Source organism: Siphateles boraxobius, unplaced genomic scaffold (assembly GCF_051911475.1).
Source record: "Siphateles boraxobius isolate OS27281-9 unplaced genomic scaffold, OSU_SipBor_1 24, whole genome shotgun sequence".
NCBI lineage: Eukaryota > Metazoa > Chordata > Actinopteri > Cypriniformes > Leuciscidae > Siphateles > Siphateles boraxobius.
The window spans coordinates 17936689-17958872 of NW_027508855.1; the positions used below are offsets into that span (position 1 = coordinate 17936689).

The 22184-nt window shown below is 37.9% G+C and overlaps 1 protein-coding gene across 2 annotated transcripts in view; it reads left to right on the plus strand.

The window, feature by feature from the left end:
• The window catches only part of nipbla (NIPBL cohesin loading factor a), a 40851-nt gene extending 27202 nt beyond the window's left edge, over positions 1 to 13649 (plus strand). For both annotated transcript variants that reach the window (XM_077241765.1, XM_077241766.1), the window contains exons 29-45: positions 543 to 677; positions 773 to 871; positions 1540 to 1593; positions 1675 to 1783; positions 2311 to 2441; positions 2636 to 2776; positions 2992 to 3240; positions 3517 to 3607; positions 3912 to 4085; positions 4978 to 5168; positions 6104 to 6211; positions 6471 to 6671; positions 6778 to 6924; positions 8522 to 8916; positions 9016 to 9190; positions 10493 to 10672; positions 12595 to 13649. In XM_077241765.1, the coding sequence (XP_077097880.1) occupies positions 543 to 677; positions 773 to 871; positions 1540 to 1593; positions 1675 to 1783; positions 2311 to 2441; positions 2636 to 2776; positions 2992 to 3240; positions 3517 to 3607; positions 3912 to 4085; positions 4978 to 5168; positions 6104 to 6211; positions 6471 to 6671; positions 6778 to 6924; positions 8522 to 8916; positions 9016 to 9190; positions 10493 to 10672; positions 12595 to 12963 (2949 nt within the window). In that variant the 3' untranslated portion in view covers positions 12964 to 13649. The remainder of the gene's footprint in view (positions 1 to 542; positions 678 to 772; positions 872 to 1539; positions 1594 to 1674; positions 1784 to 2310; positions 2442 to 2635; positions 2777 to 2991; positions 3241 to 3516; positions 3608 to 3911; positions 4086 to 4977; positions 5169 to 6103; positions 6212 to 6470; positions 6672 to 6777; positions 6925 to 8521; positions 8917 to 9015; positions 9191 to 10492; positions 10673 to 12594) is intronic.
• The last annotated feature ends 8535 nt before the right edge of the window (positions 13650 to 22184 follow it).

Consider the following 22184-nt stretch of genomic DNA (forward strand, 5'->3'; position numbering starts at 1 on the left):
ATATCACAGTTCCCACAAAAATATTGAGCAGCATATATAATGATTTCTTAAGGATCATGTGACTGGAGTATTGTTATTAAAATCATTAAAAAAGTACAGACCCTAAAACTGTATGTATGTGTGTGTGTGTATATAGTTTCTAATTATTTTACTGTTTATTTTTGTTATTGTGCATGCAGTTTTATGACCTCATATTAATTTATAAATATAGCCAATATTTGTAATTTAAAAAATCCTTTTGGCACACTGTAGGACCATTTAAAATGAACTAGCGAGGACAAAAATGTAAATAAAATTGGTTAGAATTAATGGTGATCCATTGAAGGGCCTAAGATATGTACTTTCCCTTTATACATTGCACGTACATTTTTGCCTAAACCCTTGATGTTAAAAATATGTACTTTTGTGTCTGGGGCACATTCTGGGGTTTTTTTCCTAATATTTTTTATCATTGTTCACATTCTGGGGTGTTTTTCCTAATATTTTGTCATTGTTCATGTAATATGTGAGATATTTAAAGTGTTTGTTTGCGGTCTCTTCAGGACACTGGTATCAGCGTGAGAAAAAGGGTGATCAAGATTCTGAGAGACATCTGTTTAGAGCAGCCCAGCTTCAGTAAGATCACCGAGATGTGCGTGAAGATGATCCGCAGGGTCAATGACGAGGAGGGCATCAAGGTACAGTCATGTTCTCTGCTTTGTTTTGCATGAAAACCACTGTGCTAAACTTTGTTGTGATAGGTTTGAGCTGAACTATCTTTTCCTCCCTGCAGAAACTAGTGAATGAGACATTCCAGAAGCTGTGGTTTACACCCACAGCCAGCCATGACAAAGAGACAATGAATAGGAAGATTCTCAACATCACTGATGTGGTAAGTATATCACTCTTAGGCTTTTTCACACTTTATATAATATATATATATATATATATATGTGTGTGTGTTTGTTTGTTTATTTGTATATTTATTTATATATTTGTTTGGTCTGACCACAAGTTCGATTCCATCTGTGCCCCTGCAGGTGTCTTTTTTTACACTTGTATAATTTGGGTCTAAATCACAGTATGTTTGCATCATCAGTGTGAGAACCCCCGGCAGCTGTTTGTCCTTGTAGCTTGGTAACACTGGAGAAGGCATGTTTTTATCTCTTTGGCTTTACTACCAATTACCAAAACATAAGACGTTCTAGTGGTGCTTCAATCTGTCTGGAACAGATACTTTGCTAGATATGCAGGAAATATGAGCTGCTCTCTGAAGGCAATTTCTCCGGAGACATCAGCAACAAGGAAATGCAATTGCTGCTCTTTTTGTAGGGCATCAGTCTCGCTTTACTGATTCGTTCATAGTATTTGTACCCTAACCCTTGTTTTCAAGTGGACTCGAGTTTGGTGCACACTGAAATTAATAAAGCAGCTTTCACTCAAATCGATCAGATCAGTGTCAAACGGACTTGTCTGAACCAAAAGCTCTAGTGTGAAAATGGCTTTTCTTTGAAATAGTGCTTTATCCTGAAACTGATCTTATTCTTTTCTTTGCCTCAGGTCGCTGCCTGTAAGGACACTGGCTATGACTGGTTTGAGCAGCTCCTGCAGAACGTAAGTGTTTGTTTTTCCATCTGCCCGCCTCTAGTTTGGAGGCTTGTAGTGCTTCAATTTTCTGTGTTTTGTTTTCTCTAGCTTTTAAAGTCTGAGGAGGATTCTTCCTATAAACCAGCCAGGAAGGCCTGTGTGCAGTTAGTGGACAATCTTGTGGAGCACATCCTCAAATATGAAGAGGCACTTGCAGGTACGCACATACTACTGTACTTGAATGAAAATATATTTTTATGCCTCATATAATATGATAAAATGGGAATATGAAGCTTATACTCAAGGATGAAAAAAACATCCGTTTTATTTAGATTCCCTAGTTGAGCAAAAATATGTAATTTGGTGCTGTTGCTGATATTTATATGGCCGAAAAGTACTTTGAAATTTTTGTTCTCTCCTCAAACAATGTAAATTTTGATTTTAAACCACATTTCTAGAAATCTTTACGCATTGCTTTTAGTTTTCGTTTGTTTTTTCCAATAGGGTGTTTGTTGTTGTATTTAATGTAATTTTTGTTTGAATACATTATTGAATACATAGTTAATACACTAATGTAATGCACCTGAATTCACAATCAGTTGAGCAGTCATGATCTATCAAATCAATAGAAAGAACTTGCCCTACCGTTTGTTTGTGATCTTAAAGTTGTTCTTGCTAGTTTAATAATATGTAATTTCCCCCCAAAATAAATTAATTTTCTCTTGTGATGCTGTCTTTGTGCAGAGCATAAGAGTGTGAACTCGACGAGGTTGGTCGCATGCATCACCACGCTGTATCTGTTCAGTAAGATCAGAGCTCAGTTGATGGTCAAGCACGCAATGACTATGCAGCCCTACCTCACCACCAAGTGCAGTGTAAGTGCTCACTTCCTCTCTGCAAGCGGCAACTGCTAAGCACCACTTTCTACAGTGCAATATTTAATTCTGTCATGGTCATTCTGCCATCTAGTGGCCATATATATTCCTAGTGATATTGTGCCAAGGTACACGTGTCAGAAGGTTCTCATTTATGAGTTTATGCATAATGCATTTGTTTTTGTCATTTTCAGTCTCAGAGTGACTTCATGGTGATTTGTAATGTTGCGAAGATCTTGGAGCTGGTAATTCCTCTGATGGATCACCCCAGTGAGAACTTCCTGACCACCATTGAAGAAGACCTGATGAAGCTCATCTTAAAATACGGCATGACCGTAAGTGATGTACACTCACCAACTTTAAATTTAAATCACATAACTGAATTAACATTTGAGGTACTTAAAATAAAAAGAGTCTTTTGTGTACCTTTTTAAAGTAGTGGTGAAAGTGCTCTCTTGCTAAGGGTCATTAATCTTAAATTGTATTAACTACTGGTTTGAATGAATGAACATATCACTAAGTTCTATCTCTCTTTCTCTTTTTTGCACAGGTTGTCCAGTACTGTGTGAGCTGTTTGGGTGCAATAGTGAATAAAGTGACTCATAATTATAAATTTGTATGGGCCTGTTTTAACCGTTATTATGGGGCTCTGACTAAGCTAAAGTTACAGCATCAGGAGGGTACGAACAACATCGCACTGGCTGCCACCAAAGCAGCCCTGCTCAGATCTCTCTTCACTGTGGGAGCTCTCTGCAGACACTTTGACTTCGACTACGAGCAGTTCAAGGGCACCACTAAGGTATCGCAACCTTTCACCATACGTAACTATAAATAATTATACACGTGTTGTAGTTTACATGCAGCTGTAGCCATGTAGTTGTTTGCTCTTTAACTCATTAGCATTAGCAACAGCAATTTTCACTTTAAACTGCACTCTAAGATAAAACGTGCATTCTAAGATAAAAATAAAAACATTAATAATATTTGCATTATATATTTAGCTTTTTTAAACTCAAGATCACTTGTTACAAATAGTCAATCTGTTATTAATCCTGGAATCTTGCATTATTTACAGGTTGTGATAAAGGAAAAGGTTTTGGAATTGTTACTGTACTTCACTAATCATGAGGATGAGGAAGTCAGATGCAAAGCCATCATTGGGTTGGGTAAGATGACTCATTCAGTGTTTTTGCGTGTTTTTGACATTTTTATATTTTAAAATGTAATAACTTGCTGGCTGCAGTTCACTTAACGGCCACTAGTGTTGCTAATAACAAGAGTTTCTGAATTCTTCATATAGCCTCTTTAATTTTAGTCAACAGTAACAACACAATTGTTTACTTTTTCAGCTTTTTGTTACAGAACCAATTTTTGTCAGAATAATTTTATGTATTGTATCATAGCAATGTTTTAATTACTGAATGATACATAAATCTTTTAACCTTTATCTCTCTTTCTTGCATTCTGCAGGGTTCCTTTTCATCATGCACCCGAGTCAGATGTTCGTTCCAGAGGTGAAGTCTCTGTATAACGGGCTCCTGTCTGATAAGCGGTGCTCCATCACACTCAAGATCCAGGTGTTGAAGAACCTCCAGATGTATCTCCAAGAGGAGGACTCTCGGATGCAAGAGGCAGACAGAGAGTGTAAGTGATCATTCATAGGGCAGTGCTGTGGCTCAACATTTGCCAGTATGATTTTGAGGTTAACACCATAACTGGATCCAATATATACCCCTTTTCAGTTAGTAAACATTGTGATGTTTTTTGTGTGCGGAGCTTAGGTGGAGACAAAAAGATTCCTCTGGCGCTAGTTAGCAAGTTTTTTTTTTTTTTTTTTTTTTTACAATGACTGGAGAAAATTCAAAATACGATTTATCTTAATGTAACAAGGTCACTCACTGTCCAGGACCGCGGTTGTTATTTGAAAAAGTTAACTTTAACGGAAGGGACCAGATTGTCACGTACAAGACTTGTGTGGTATGATCCGAAGTTCTGCCTAGCCAGCGCCAAGGCCAGAAAATGACATTTCAGTGCAATTGTCATTGTAAATATTCAGATATTTCACAGACACAGACATTTCAGTGCAATTGTCATTGTAAATTGTCAGATGTAAATATTTTGAAGAAATAAAAATTCCAGATACAGCAAATTAATTTTTTAACTTTATGTATTTGATTATTCTTTCTTACCAGGTTCTTCAAAAAGGTCTAGTCGCAATCAATCACTACAATGTACATACAGTCATGATGTCAGTCAGATGATTCACAAATAATCACAATAGATTCGAAAAGATTATGCAATAAAATTTCAAATTGGAGCCTCTACTCAGTCGATTCTGGCACCCAAGACGACATTTTAAGCTCCTTATTTAGCCGAATCTGTGCTGGTTTGTATTGGCTGCCTCCAGTTTTCTCTTTGTTTTGCCTCCAGCTAACGCCGTGACGTAATTGATGTTGACGCAAAAGCAAGATACAATCTTGCATAATGTTCTATAAAACTCCACCCTTAAAGAAAGCTTGTGTTTCTATTTTTTCAGGGCAGAAAATGTCAAAACAGGAAGATCTGAAAGAGATGGGGGACATCTCCTCTGGTATGAGCAGTTCCATCATGCAGCTTTATTTGAAGCAGGTGCTAGAGTCTTTCTTCCACACGCAGTCCAGCGTACGACACTTCGCCCTCAATGTCATTGCTCTGACCCTCAGCCAGGGACTCATACACCCCGTACAGGTACACACACCCTCATACAGCAATACATACATTATAAACCCAGCATTAATGTCATTACTTGTCCTGCACAGAATTTTAACTTCTATGAAGCCCAGCCCTTTGCATGTTGGTTTTTTTAACCTTATCCATATTAAGATGTATTGGTTAAATGTGCAGTTTGTTTTTGAAATGCGTTACCAATCAAGGATTTTTTTTAATGCTCACCAATGCTCTGTAAAAACGGTAATATTGTGAAATATTTAAATTCAAAACAAGTTTTCTATTTGAATACATTTTCAAATTTAATTTATTCCTGTGATCAAAGCTGAATTTTCAGCATCGTTACTGCAGTCTTCAGTGTCACATGATCCTTCAGAAATCATTCTAATATGCTGATTTGCCACTTAAACATTTCGTGTTATCAATGTTGAAAACAGCTGTGCTGCTTAGTAATTTTGTGGAAACCCTGATGCATTTCTTTTCTGGATTCTTTGATAATAAAGTTAAAAAGAACAGCATTATGAATGGCTTTACTATCAATTTTGATAAATTTTTTGATAATCTTGCCATTTCCAATTGTGTTATTTGTAATTTCATGCAATTTAATATTTAAGCTTGCTATGTAAAAGTTTGAATTTCTTTCACAAAAAAAGACTTACTGACACCAAACTTTTGAACGGTAGTGTATATAAATGTTCTCCCATAAATTCATTTGACTGATTTGGTCTTTCTTTCAGCAACGATTAAGAGTGCAATGTTCTATTTAACAAATTTTAATGGATTTAAATCCATTCCACAGATTTGTTTTCCCACAATCAACACAGGAAATTTAAAAAAAAAAGAAAAGAAAAAAAGTGTAGGTTGGGTGTGGGCCTACTCATCACTGTCACAACCTTGGCTGTAGAACGTGCATCTAACATGGACTTGTCACTTTTCCTTCCTCCTTCCAAACACAGTGTGTGCCATATCTGATCGCCATGGGGACGGACCCAGAGCCCACCATGAGGAACAAAGCGGACCAGCAGCTGGTGGAGATTGATAAGAAGTACACTGGATTTATCCATGTGAGCATCAATCTGCACACCTTGACACATGTCATATTCATAAACTGGATTCCAGTTCACTATTCCCCAATTAATCAAATGCATTGGAAGAATGTACCATGGGATACCACAATATACTGAGAAGTATCTAGGTTAAACCAACCTGTAATGGTTTTATGGTATCTTGTATAGTAGTATAATTACATTTTATATACACGTATATGTATGTCATAGAATTAGATTAATGTATAGCTGGTTTATTTATTTATTTTGTCTACAGATGAAGGCTGTAGCAGGAATGAAGATGTCGTACCAAGTGCAGCAGGCCATCTGGGCATCATCAGGATCTGTGATCCGTGGTTTCCGTCAGGACGAGAACAATTCTGCTCAATGTTCCCACCTCTACAGCATGGTCCGTGCAAACAGACAACACCGGCGAGCGTTCCTCATCGCTCTGCTCAATCTCTTCGACGACAGCTCGGTTAGCAGCCTTTGTGTGTCTGTCTCTCCCTGTCAGTGGCTCTTTGTTGTGATGTTGAGACTGACCTTTTCCATCTGTCTCTCTCTCTCTCTCTCTGTCCGAGCAGAAGATGGAGGTGAGCATGCTGTTGTTCGTCGCTGATAATCTGGCCTACTTCCCCTATCAGAGTCAGGAGGAGCCGCTGTTCATCATGCATCATATAGACATCACCCTGTCTGTATCAGGCAGCAACCTGCTGCAGTCATTTAAGGAGGTAAACGTGCTCAAGTGCTTGTGTCTAACAGTTTGTGCAGCACATTTCAGCACTGATTGTTTTGTGAGCCTGTGTCAGTGTGTAATCCAGCTCTATGAAGAAGCTGTATTTGAAGGATGGGGCAGTGCAAACTCACAGCCTCGTAGTGAACGTAGCAAAACCCTGTTGCATAGAAGACATTTACTTAGAAGTCTTACAGGCACAGCTTCATAAATGGCCCATTTAATTTTAAAGGTCAGAAAGTGGAAAATAGTCCTGAAAAATGTAATTATGATTGTGTAAAAAAGTTTATGGAAACAAACAAATAAGCTGTTCAATATGCTTCCTTTAAATCCCCTTATAATCAGTTATTTTTTTCTTTCGTATTTATATGGGTGTCTGTACTTTCCAACATAAAGTATGATTTCAGACTGAAGCACAACACTGTTCATTTACACGCAAGCAACTCGTGATCCAGTGTCTCGGAGCAGCTCAGTTCAGAGTAAAGCCCTGTTCACTCTACCAGTGACAAACTGACATGATCCCATTCATTTCAATGGAGAGCTGGCGATTTTACTGGTGACAGTTGGGGAAAGGATGTTGGCGTGACAAAATTGAGACGCGTTTAATTTTATGCAAATGAACTGACTTTTAGGAACGAAAGCCAATAGGAGTGAAGTGCACGTGATCCATCACTACATCATGTAGTGGAGTGTTGATGGCAAGATAGAGAAGTTAATTTTGGTCAACAAGTTCCCTAAAATGTATGATGTCTCATACGATACATACACTGCATGCTGACTCCAAGCCTGAATGATTTTGTGAACCCAGATAGACCGGCACTGCGTGTGCTTTCAATGCAGATAAATAGCTGTGATGGCAAAGAGCACTCATTATTTCTCGTTCATCTTTAATATTAAGCATTTTGTTTTCTGATTCCATTAATATTTATGCTTTTGTCAAAAAAAAAAACAATTATATGTTTACAACATGGCATATTCATGAACGTTAGTAGGCAACTAGTAGTGGGAACGCCCACTAGCGACCTCACCGTCAGCCACTGACAACGTGCAGCGACAAAGATTTAAAGCTTAAAGGCTGCTTCACACAAGCTCATCTCCGCATCTGCTCTGAGTTTGGATCACTTATAATGTGCATTTTAAAACGCAATGTTTGAAAGCAAAGAAATCAAGACAGCCATAAAACGTAGTATTTTTATTGTACTGTTATAACATGATTATTGCTACTTTTACAGTACATTAGTATTATTGCAATGATAGTATTTGATTTGTTTATATTTTTAATTATTTAAATAATGATATTGAACCATTATTAGTAGTAGTAGAAAAAGTACTATTATTATTTTTTTAGTTTTATGAAAAAGTTATCAAATTGAATGAAAAAAACATTTGTCCATAGCTTATAACATGCTTGTATAATGTTCGTCAAGGTTTTTTGCTCCAAAAACAATTTTTTCACTTTCTGTCTTACTCAAGAGATTGTTACCGTTATTACTAGCTTTAACACATTGGTTATGACACACTTTCACACATTTGAATCATGGATGGTTGTGAGAGAAATTCCACCATGATTTCTAAACGAGCTGTTTTTGTACCAGTCTCTCATTAAGGTCCCAGGCAGGAAGAGCAGGAAAAGGAGACGACGACGGCGACGACATCAGCAACCACAGCCGCAGCAGCAGCAGAACGGTGCGGAGGAGGAAAGGGGAGAGCAGAACGAGGAGAGAGAAAGGAACAGTGGAGATGAAGAATTCGACGGCGATGATTATGAGGAGGATGAGGAAGGGCAGCGAGTTAGGAAGCCTAAGCCCATTGAGGTTACCAAGCAGTCAGAGTCAGATTCTGAGTCTGACCTCGAGGATGCTGATGCTGTCATGGAGCGTCTCCCTGATGACGCATCTCCTCTCCTGGACTTCGCTAGGGCTTCACAGGGCATACTGTTACTGCTAGTGCTCAAACAACACCTTAAGAACCTCTACGGCTTCTCGGACAGGTAGCAAAACACCCATCATGCACCTCAACAACTCCCAAAAGTAATGATTGCTATATGTTTTATATAATACTGTATTTATTCTGCTCTATTCCAATGCAGCAAAATTCAGAAGTACTCTCCCTCAGAGTCGGCCAAGGTGTACGATAAAGCTGTCAACAGGAAGTCGTCGGTCAACTTCAGCCCACGGCAGACCATTGATTTCCTTCACCGCGATGAGGTTCATGACGAGCTGACCTACGAGCTAAAGAGGAAGATCGTCAAACAGTACCTCGATGTGAGCATACTTATTTTCTTTCAGGGGAATTTTTTACAAATATTTTTATTATTTGATTTATATCACTATTAATATTATTTAACATTATTTGTTTTTATTAAAAATTATCATAATATTTACCAGTAATTGTAAAATTTCAAGGAGGCCACGAGATGACTTCAAAAATGTATTATTATAACATTATTAATATAATGATAGTGATTATTATTACAATATTAAAATAATCAAACACAATTGAAATGCTAAAAAACACTAGATTTTATTGAGTTTTTCACCCCTCGTTTTCTCCAATAAATTGCTATAATATAATAATGTTATAATGTTACATAGAATATGTATATTGATAGTAATATAATTGTCTTATATATGTTTTTTATTAGTAATTATAATTATTTTAAAACTGTCAAAGAGGCTGCTGGATTACTTAAAACTTAAACTTTTGCAATCACCAATTTTGAATCATGGTTAATTTAATAATAAAATATTTAAAAACATGCAGCTTTGGTCACCAGAAATATTTGAGAATATATATATATATATATATATTAGGGCCGGGACTCGATTAAAAAAATTAATCTAATTAATTAGAGGCTTTGTAATTAATTAATCGAAATTAATCGCATTTTAATTGCATAAATATTTGACCTGAGAACAGTGAGAAGTAATTTTTTTCACATGGATTTTTAGTATACCATTGAATAATGACTGAATACATAAGCTTAAGCAACAAAATATTGTTTATTTTTGTTCAAACAAGTCCAGCAGACCAGTGCAATTTTTGCCATGTGTAGCAATAGCATATTTATAAATATAGTACATTTCAGAAATTCAGGTAGCCTATAGGTCCACGCTAGCTGCTATGTTTTGCGTTGAGGTGATACTTGAGGCCCGATGTGCTGCGGTGATATGCGAATTCCTTGTTGCATCACTTGCACACAACCATGCTCTTAACGACGCTTCCAACCACGGGGCCAACCAAAGCGGTCTCGTCAGCCTCTTCGTTCATGTTCACTGTGGTTTGTTGTTGTCTGAAGTCATGAACGCTAGTTGGTGCTCCAGTATAATCGGTCCGCCGAAACTCATCCAGTGAGAAACGTTCCGTGGTGCGGAAAAATGTTGAAAAATGTTTAACGCGTTTAATCTTAATTAACGCGTTAAGAGTGTAATTAATTAATCTTAACGCGTTAAAGTCCCAGACCTAATATATATATATATATATATATATATGTGTTGTAGAATGGGGACCTTCAAGTCGATGTTGAGAATTGCTGATTTATACTGCATGCTCTGCTTTATTCTCAGTTTAAGTTGCTAATGGAGCACCTGGACCCCGATGAAGAGGACGAGGAGGGAGAGACGAGTGCAAACGTGAGGAATAAAGCCATCACCGCACTGCTGGGGGGAGCAGCCACAAGTCCCCGAAACCACCACACACTCGACTCAGAGGATGAGGAGAGTGACGGAGAGGAGAGGACACCAGGGGTAAGAGAACACAAAAACAGTCCAACAAAGTCAGACTTTTGACTATCATACTAGTCTGATTCTCTTGGCAGCTTATTCTGGCTAAGTACCACATATTAGACGGGAAGAAACTGTCTGACTGAAACAAGATCATTGCTCATGTTTTGTTTTTGTGTCTTTCGTCACCTTTATTTTTATAGCACTTTATACCATACAGATTGTTTCAAAGCATCTTCACAGTGATTGACAAGAAAATAACAGTGTTGTTGTTGCCAAGTTCTTCAATTATGAAAATACAATTTCAGTGTTAAAGCAGCTCTTAAAAGACAGTGGTGTAATTATTCAACTCAATTTGGTTCAATGTTGATTCCGCTGATTTAGTTCAATAACAAAGTTCATCAGTTATGAAACAAACTTCTACAAATACAGGAATAATGTAAATATAAAGCAGTTCTTTAGAGAATAATAGTGTCATTATTCAGCTTAAGTCACATGATTCAGTTCAGTAATGGTGCAAATTTCGTCAATTAAGAAGCTGAATTCAGCTATAAACATGGCTAGAGAAGGCAATAGTGTTATTTGTGATGCGATCTGGGAAAACCCGTCGGATGTCACGCTGGTATGTTGTCAGGTCTAAAAATAGTTTGAATGTCAGTTTTTTTTTGGTCCAAATTGGGATTTCATTAAATTATTATTCTAGAACATCTCGTCTATTATCTCGTAATATATCTTGGAAAAATTCACTGGTTTCGTGCAGAAAAATAGTGATTTATAGTGGCAAGCTGAAAAGACCATCTTTCTCGTTAAGAACACGGACGGTGGAGGTGCAAAAACAAAAATCGCCCATACTGTAGCTCTCCTTCTCTTAACACTACATGGACAGTTCACCTATCAAAATAAACCACATAACATCTAAAATAAAGGTGTCAATGCGCATTTCCCTCCAGTCCTGTGTAAACTACAAGAGCACGCAAGGTTTTTTATTTTATTTATTTTTTATCCGTTATCGTGAGATGCGGAGCACAAGAGAACAACAGAGTTGCTCGCTTAAAGATCTTGCTCGCCTCTCATTTCAAAGCAGTTTTCACAGGATGAATTTTGAGTTTCGTAAACTTTTGAATGATACCTAATCTATGATGAATACTAAAATATGTGATATGAAAAAAAGGCAATAAAAAAAGAGCGCCAATCGTCCCTTTAGCAGGACGTGACTTAAACCTGTTTTAATTAAACCTGTTTTTCTCAATTCCGTTCCTGAAAATCATACCGATCAGCCGACTTCAGACAAACGATGAAAGAAATAAAAACAGATTTCGAAAGGGCCTTAAACCAGCTTTAATGTGGTATCAAATCCTGTAATAGGTCAAATTTCACCATTTGATGGGGTCAAATTTCACCATTTGATGGTTTTCAGTTCAGTGTTGATTTAATTCAGTTCAATAACAATGTTGATGTTGCAGAGTTCATCAATTATCAAATGAAGTTCAGCTTTAAAGCAGCTGTACAGAACACATTAGTGTCATTATTCAGCTCACTTCAGTTCACTGTTGATTCAGCTCAATAATAGTGCAACTTGAATTGGCTATAAAGCAGCTCTACAGAAGAAAATATTGTCTTAAGTCAGCTCAATTCAGTTCAAGTCTGTGTCAGTCAAATCAAGGATACGGTATTACTGAATATTAAGGCTGAATCTGAAATCGTTCACTAAACCCTCAATCACTGTTTCCTATGTTAGTCCACTAATACAGTTCACTTAAAAAAAGAAGTGAACTGTTGAGCCGTTGAGCGTACATCGGCTTTACATTCGTTATTGCGGTGCAATGTGGGATTGAATAAGTGCACTCAATAATGTCCACTGGTTTTAGACACCACTACAAATGACTGTCCCCTCAAAAGGGATGATTTCAGATTCAGCCTAAGAGTCTTTTAACCCCTCTTCACAGGCGTCTCGACGGGGGAGGCGCACGGGAGACTCTGCGGACCTGCTGTTGGCGAACATGAACGAGTCCGTCAGCGCGCTCGACATCATCGCCATCCACTGCCCCAAATACAAAGACCGGCCGCAGATCGCACGCGTGATCCAGAGGAACAGTGACGGTTACAGCATCCACTGGATGGCAGGCTCTTACTCCAGCACTTGGGCTGAAGCCAAGCGCCGCGACGGACGCAAGCTGGTGCCTTGGATCGACACCATCAGAGAGACCGACATCATCTATAAAAAAATTACACTCACCAGTGGCAACAAGCTCAACCACAAAGTGGCGCAGACTCTACGTTCACTCTACGCTGCCAAGGACAGGAACTCCAGCTAATAATATGTAAACATGCACACGCACTCACATACCTCCCATCTCAGATTCTGTCAGCCTAATGCAACAGCCAAACACATCTCCCTGGTCAGCCAAACATGAACACACAAACACGAGCGGCTATTCTACACTACAGACTCTCTCTCCCTCTCTCTCTGATGCACTCTGGGTCTGGTGGTGACATTTTGCCCTCTGTGCCAGGGTGCATCGTCGTATCGCAGGAATAAAATGTTTGGAGAAACATTGTATGGGTGCTCCTTCGCTGTTGTGCAGCAGATTTCTGGTTGTTTGATTTCTACTCCCAGTGTATCATAGTTTAACATAAAAATATTGTTTATATCTATAAAATAAATTTAAATATATACTGAATGTTGAAAGAATAAGTTTGTTGATGTTTTTACTTTAATTCTTTCTTTTTTTCTCATTTTCTTTTCGAATTTCTTAGCGTTAAGCAGCTTTCTATAGCTTAGCTCCTCCTTTACTGGCTGATGATAATTCTCTCTGTTGAGCTGTTTGTCCATTTTGTACGATAGCACCGTGTGGCTGTAATTTATTGTGTATAGCATGCAGTGTCTGTGAGGAGGGCTGTGTCGAAGGAGATTTGCGATAACAGGTCGCCCTGCTCAGCATAAAGGGACTCACATGCCTCTGATGGAACAAATACTGCAATAAATTTTCTACTTCTCTTACTTGCAAGACTCATCCTGTCCGTTTGCGACTCAATTGACTTTTAATATTTTTGCATTTTTTGCCATGCACTTTTTTTTTTATTGACAGGTATAGTGAAGAGAGGACAGAGCATTATGCGGGGACAACTTGTGCACGGCTCTTGTAAAGGTGCATCAAGTAATTTTTTCTATTACAGAATTCAATAAGAAATGAGCACTTTTTATGGTCACACTTTATTTTAATGTGTTTGTGTACGGATACCGAGTAAATTTTAGACAACAGCATGTTATTACTATAGGTTTACACGGAGACAAATTGGTGTAGAACTTCCTAGTAAATTTCAACCATAATTAAACAAACAGCAAGTCGTACATTTTATACATTGGAGGAGAAAGACTGAAATAGTATTTTCTTGTAAAGTACTCCAATAATCTGTTTTAGTGATGCTTGTAATTATTACTATAGTTAATACAAGGGCACATTAAAATGAAGTGTTACCCTTTTTACTTGTTTGTTTATCAGTTTAATTGAATATTGGAGGACGTTCAGGACCAAACCACATCTGCGCACAAGAATGGTACTTTTAATATGTTTACAACCGTGCACTTGCAAGATATTTTATTCCTCTTAATGTGGTTCAGTCATTTTGCTAAACATTTAATGGTGATAAATGATTGAATGAAACTTGCCTTAAACTAACTTTTTCCAGGCAATGCCAGCCTTCTGTGATATCTCGTATTCTAAGAGTGATCCAGAGCTGGTGGGGTCAGCGGAGAGACTGATGTAGTTTGTTTAGGATGGGGGAGACAGAAACAAACGTAGTTATTCCAACATAGCATATTGTTATTACTATTATTTCTGCAATATGCTTTATAGCCTGTACTGTGCACCCTATGCAAATTGTATGCATAGAAAACCCAATGACCTACTTGATTTTTAATTGAAATGTCATTGTCATTTGGTAATATCAGACACAGTTTTTAAGACTAAAGCCTACTGCATAATATTTACACATTTCCAAGGTCTCTAAATTATCAACATGGACAAAAATTTGCTGGAAAAACCTGTTGAACACAATGTACTACATGCCTTTTGTCGTCTGATTGATTTTTTTTTTTTTACAAGAAGTAAAAGGCCTTTTAGTATAATTGTAAAAACGTCCCCTTTCAGGTTGTGGTTCATATGTCTTTTTACTGTGAAATCAACATCAGAATAACTTCAACTAGAATATTTCAACTTTGGTTTTCTTGATTAACATTAACATTGTTTCATATTAAAATGTGAGTCAAATGATTCAACATGTTTTTAAGAAACATTTATCTTAACCATTGTATTGCATTGCATTATACACTGCCCAGCCAAAAAAAAAAAAGTCGCTATTTGGATTTAAATAGGCAAATTTTTGAGAGTCTATGATTGGACTCATTATTGCAGTGATTATTATGTTTCTAGCATTTTATATGTTTGGCAACAGTTATTCTAACCCTAATTGATGGAGTGTGTAGCTTTTCATTTCTTAAACAACCATGTGATGTAGGAAGACACAGCATGGCCATATTCCAGGATCAAAATGTCAAGATTCATCAGGCTCAAATTGTGAAAGAATGGTTGTGAGGAGCATGAAGAATCATTTTCACACATGAATCAGCACCTCTGAGTGCAGAGATTAAGTTCATTGAAAGTCTTTGGGATGTGCTGGGGGAGACTTTACAGAGTTCTGGACTCTTGCATTGGCAATACAAGATCTTGAGCAAAAATGTAAGCACCTCTTGATGGAAATAAATGTTGTGATTGTTATTTCCATAAAGATGTGCATCTATTTTTTGTCGAGTGTAGAAATTCCCTGAGTCTTCCATGTTTTCTATGACTGTGAAAAGCTTGAATACTGCATATAGGATTACTTTTTTCTTTCAAATGTGGCTTGGTTTGTTTATGTCCTCTTGTACAGGAAAGCTTCTGCTCCTGTTCGGCTCCAGTTTTCATCCCTGTAGTTTAAACAGTAGAGCATACATGTGTTCGATTCTGTGGGATTGCATGAACTGAAAAAATATGTACCTTAAAAGGCAATAAATTCATGTGCCAAATGTATAAGTGTAAATATGCTACGTTTTAGGATCAAAAATATTTGGCCTCATGTGACTTTAGAAGTCAGAAATGTTGCTCTGTTAAACATTCTGTTAAACATTAAGCTTGCTTTAAAAAATGAAACCATTCCTATGAGCCAAAACATGAGCACCAGTCTAATGTGCTGTTGGTCCTCCTTGTGCTGCCAAAACAGTGCCGACCCGCTGAGGTCTGGACTCTACGAGACCTCTGAACCTGTCCTGTGGTTTCTGGCACCAAGATGTTAGCAGCAGATCCTTCAAGTTCTGTAGGTTGTGAGGTGAAGCCGCCGTGGATTGAACTTATTGGTCCAGCACATCCCACAGATGCTCAATTGGATTGAGATCTGGGGATTTTGGAGGCCAGATCAACACCTTGAACTCTTGATCATGTTCCTCAAACCATTCCTGAACAATGTGGCAAGTGTGGCAGGGAACATTATCCTGCTGAAAGAGGCCACTTCCATCAGGGAACACCATTGTCATGAGGGGTGTACCTGGTCTGCAATGTTTAGGTCGGTGGCACGTGTCAAATGTACATCCACATGAATGGGCAGACACAGGGTTTCCCAGCAGAACATTGTCCAGAGCATCACGTTCCCTCCATCAGCTTGTCGTTGTCCCCCAGTGATCCTGGTGCCATCACTTCCCCAGGTAAACGGCGTCGCACATGTACATGGCCGTCCTGCTTCAATGTGTATGTAATGATTGATTATAATCAAGGTGTTAATATTTTTCCTTCTAAATATCAAATGAGTTGAATGACTTCTCTGGAGGTTTTACTTTGTTATAAAATTGACCAGTGTGATTACTGAAATGTTCTTTTCATGTATTCTTTAATGTCAGTAATTGCTATCTGAATGCAGTAACAGTGCTTGCTTATTCAGCCCGTATTCCAGAAATAAAATAGGGACTTTTGTGTTTGAGAAAGGTCTTCAACGTGTTAAAACGTATAGGGATCTATAGTTTAAGAGACCATTTCTCAGTTAAAGCCTATATTTTCCTTTTGGACTAAAGTTTAGCTATCCTCGAGAGAAAGAACGCATTATCTTGATGTCTTGAGAGGACTCTCCTGTTTATAGTTAGAGCCTGGCCAAATCCAACCTTGGAAAAGCGGTGTGTCGGTGTGTATGTTAGTCTTCTTGGTTACAGGTTAAGGAACCACTGGCATTATTGGAGATTGACTGAGTTGTTGTTCTGGACATGCTGGCGCCCAGCAATCCAAATCTGCGACCTGGAAGGTCACGACGTGCCTAACTTCAGGGTCCGAGTGTCAGCTGCATAATCGATGGAGATATGCTTCCGTCTATCTGTATATGTGTGGAAAATTACTGTGTTTATCTATTTCTTAGCCAATGAGAATCATTCAACCTATAAGCAATGACGTAGCTTAGACCTTGGAAATGGTATAACTGCTGTGATCTTTGTAACTGTAAGCGGGCCGGGCGGCCTACAAACTCCTGTGCGAGTCTTGAAGCTGACTTATGCTGATGAAACTGCAAACTATCTCCGGTAAAACTTTTCTTTAATTTATTATAATTCTGACTCTGGGTCTTCATTCTTCATATCTGGTTCTGGGTCTTTGACTGTACACCCCTTACACAGGCGACCTTCCACTGCTCCAAGGTCCAGTTACGGCACTCATGGACCCATAGTAGGTGCTTTCAGTGGTGGACAGGGGTCATAGGCACTCTGATTGGTCTGTGGCTACACAGCAGAGTGTTGTGATACATTCCTCCCGTAACCATCATTAAAATTTTATGTGACTTGTGCCACAGTAGAAAAACGGGATAGTCTTCGTTACCCTTGCGCTTAGAAGAGCCTGTGTGCCCAACACCTAGCCTGGATGCCAGCCGAACTTAGTTCCGCCCACAACATTTGAGGTCGGGAAGTTTGGTCTGGACTTGATCCGTTGAGAAGCAAGTATGCCCGAACCAGAGCTGTTCGGACCAATCAAATTGTCAGGGCGGGCTTTATGCGATGATGGACAGATGATCAAAAGTAATGTAATCATCCACGTCACCAAAGAGCGCTTGGGTTGAATTCTTTTACAAAGAACGGCTTCCGCTGGAGAATTTAGATGTGTTGATTCAGCCATCGCGTCTGTTATAGAAGATGTAGACAGCACATTCATTTTAAAAGAGGAACAGAGAACCGCGATCAAGGCATTTGTCGATCCGACTGAGGCATTTTCTTTCCTGGTTCGGTTGAAACGCCCCATAATCACAGCCCAATGGAGCAGTATCAGACTCACATTCTGACTAGAATCTTAATATAACGACGTCAGGCTACCCAACACCCTGTCGCAAGTTTGTGTTTTTTCCCTCTTCGGACACTGTAAACTGGTAAATTCTCACCACTGAGACGCAACACACAAGCCTTGTCGTTTAAGAGATTCCCTAAACCAGTGGCCTTGCCATATCAATTTGACCCTTGTCAAAGTCGCTCAGATCTTTATTCCTGCCCATTTCTCCTGCATCCAACATTGATTACGGGAACTGATTGTTTGCCTACCATCTAATACCCAGACCTTAATATGAGGCCTTATTAGGATGATCGACGATATTCACTTCACCTGTGACTGGTCATATAAAGTTTTGGCTCATCAGTCTATACCAAATTAAATAAACTTTTAAAGTTAGCCATGTTTAATAACATGACCCCCTCGAGAACAATATTGTTAGTCCAAGTTTTTATTCAAGAACACAGTATGGATGCAAAACTTCTTTGGTGTCATTATTTTTAGTTATTGCTGTAGAACGTCACATTGCTTTACCTGTCAGCAGGTGCTGGAAACAGGACAACAGGTGTTTGCTGCAATGGAAACATACGTCATTCTGGGAGAAGAATGCATGTTATGACTGGCTACAGCCAGCATGATGGAGAGAATACATGATTTAAACTGAGGAAAGAAACAGATAAGTGCCCAGTTGAATTTAGCTATACATGTTTACATGTAAATGCAGGGTGTATGACAAGTGGGCCTGTCATATTAAGTTGATTTTTATGATGATGTAGTATATCCCAATGATGGTGTACATGCTATACTTTCCAGTCAATGAAGAAACCCATGGTCTGCTTACCTGTTGTCTCAATTCCCTGTAAAGCATATTAAATTAATCATACAGTGAAGTGAGGAGTAAATGTTTAACTTTAAATGAATTGGGAATACCCTCTACATCTCTCTCTATACCTTAAACAGACACAAAGAGATGTATTATTACTGCTCATGATGGCAAGTCTTCTGTTAACACACACACAATGCACTGTAATGAGACTGTTGGATCACTTGAGTTGAATTCTCTGGCCGTTCTTTTAGATATTGTCTTGTGAGCTTGAAATGCTGCTGCGCTATAATTACAGATGAGGAAAAGGAGAGGCTGGAGCGTCGAGTCTAGCTGCAGTTTTGAGCTTCAAGCTGAACAGAAAGAATGGCTGTGTAGAAGAAAAGGGGTATGATGTTTTCACACCACATACAGGCAAGGAGTCGAGACGCAAGGACTAGCTACTTCAGTGGCTGGCTTTGGCATTTCAGAAAATCCTAGAAAGTCCAACCAGATAAAAAAATAAAAAAATGTACTCCAAGTAGTAAAGTATAAGGGTAGTTCTTTCAGTAGGCCTATTACTTTGACTATTTTCATTCGTTATCAAAATAAGTACATTTTGGACACAAACACTTGGAATGTTATAAATGTGTGTCTAGGCTACATGTATGCACTACCGGTCAAACGTTTTGAATAATTTAGATTTTCAAATATTTTTTGAAAGAAGTCACTTATGCTCACCAAGTCTGCATTTATTTGATAAAAAAAAAAAACAGTAAAAAGTGTCATTGTGAATAATACAACGGTTAGTTACAGTCCGGGATTCTGATTGGTCAATAGTTGTGTTTTATTCACGATAGAGCACGACGACTACGACCGCATCACCCAAAGGTTCTGTGTATCACTGCGCAAAACCATTAGCAACATGTTGTTGTTTTTTCTTGTTTGAAAACATTAAAAACTCTAAAGTACATTTTGATTTACCAAGTTGGCATGTCAGTAGATGAGTGGTTTGAGGAACAATTTGGAGAGACTTCTGAAAAAATGTCATGCTCCAGTGCGGAAATCTAACAGCAAACCCAGTGGGCATTGGGCAGTCACAGTGAAATGTTTGTTTGACTGCTGTGATGTAAAGGGTTGCAGCATTGATTTTAAACAAATCACCAAGACGTAATTTAACGCACTAATCCGTGACTTCTACGGAACCGTCATAAGCTTTAAATGGTAAAAATATAGCCCAACAGTTATGTAGCGGTACGCGTCAGTCTGAACAGATATCTGAATGATCCAACTTTGAGTTTGTCCTGGTGTTTAATGAGAGAGAACGAATTCACCTCATCAAATAATGTTTTCGCTGGAGTCGTCAAGACAATGAGAAGAGAGGGCTGTGATAAAACGGAGCATAAAAATCCCAACACACCTGAAAGACTCGTAAACAAAGTTTTGACATGCAGTTACATTTCGGACGTAGAGGAACAGAGAGGAACCGAGAACTCATGCCAGACTCGTTCCGCATTTTAACCATGAAAATGGTCTCAAGTAGGCTGTCACAATGAGATTTAACCAAGAAAAGAAAAAAACACAACCTATGTAGGCTACCCACATGAGAGAAATAAGCAAGTTTTGTCCTGTTGCCTCTAGAAAAGCACTTGTTGGTCTTCAGCCATCAAACCCTCTTGCTTATACCTTCACCCCGAAAAGCAAACATCTCTTATATGTGTTTGGTACGTAGGCTAGATAACGCAGTATGGCAAGCCGTTTTAGCTTAAATTGTACCCAGCCTTACTCATCGTAACTGCATTTTTACTGGTAAGAATTCAAATAGAGAGCTTTACAATTCAATTCTTATTAGTAGCAATTACAATTAGAGATCTCTTTAATGCAATTATTACTAGTAAAAACTGATTTAGAGAGCTCTTTAATGCAATTCTTACTAGTAAAAATACAATTAGAGAGCTCTACAAATTAATTTTTACTAGTCATATGTCTCCATTGAATTCCATTCATTTTTAATTACGGAGCTCTCTAATTTAATTCCTACTAGTAAGAATTACAATTAGAGAGCTCTACAATTGAATTGTTACTAGTAACAATTAAAATTAGAGAGCTCTCTAATTTAATTCTTACTAGTAAAAAAACGTACTACTTACTAGTAATTGTTGCTAGTAAGAATTGAATTGTAGAGCTCTCCAATTGAATTCTTACTAGTAAAAATGCAATTACGACGAGTAGGGCTGGGTACAATTTAAGCTAAAACGGCTTGCCATATGCACGCAGTGACACATAAATGATGTTAGCGAAATCATAATTTACATGATTATATTATATATATTTTTTATATCGGCTCTCTTTCTCTCGTTTTTGACTGTTGCAGGAGAGAGCCTATGGGTGTGAATAACCTTGCAACAATGTTGTCGAGAGTTTGTAAAGCAACAGACACCTCCAATTCACAAAATCACTGCCTTTCGCAGCACCATGATGCAGATCCTCCGATGCAGAGATCCTCCGATGCAGAGATCCTCCGATGCAGGTCTCGAAATGAGGGAAAGAGGACACGTGTGAAAGTTCACTACAGAGCTACTGGGCCTATCTTAAAGGTATAGTTTAATATTACTATTTTAATACATTTCAAAATGTAATTTATCCCTGTAATGGCAAAGCTGATTTTTTGCTTAAGAAATTAATTATGTAATGAAATTATATTATCAAAGACGAAAACAGTTTTTGCTGCTTAATGTTTGTGGAAGCTGTGATAATACTGTTATTCAGCAAGGATGCATTAAATTGATCAAAAGTTACAGTAAAGACATTTAAAATCTCACAAATGATTTTTTTTCAAATAAATCATGTTCTGTTAAACTTTCTGTTTAACAGAAAGTTAAAGAAATGTAAAAAATGCATCACGGTTTTCGCAAAAATATGAAGCAGCACAACTGTTTTTAATGTTGATGATAGTAATCAGAAATGTTTCTTGAGCAGCAAATCATCATATTAGAATGATTTCTGAAGGATCATGTGACACTGAAGACTGGAGTAATGATGCTGAAAATTCAGCTTTGATAACAGGAATAACCTTTAAAATAAATATTTAAAAATAAAAAAGTTATTTTAAATAGTAATAATATTTCACAATATTACTGTTTTATTGTATTTTATCAGACTTCTATCAAAATCTTAAAAAAAAAAAATATCTTACTGACCCAAAGTTTAGATTTTTGTTTTGTTTTTTGTGGATCTTGTAACTTGTCTTGTGACATATCAGAAGCATATACCATCACTTAACCTCAGAGCTCATGGTAGATCTGTTCTAGTGTCATATCATAAAAATCTATTTCTCAGTCAAAGCGGATTTTTACTTCTAGAACCCGACACTTACGCTCTATATATTCAGCCTCCCTCTCCTGTATTT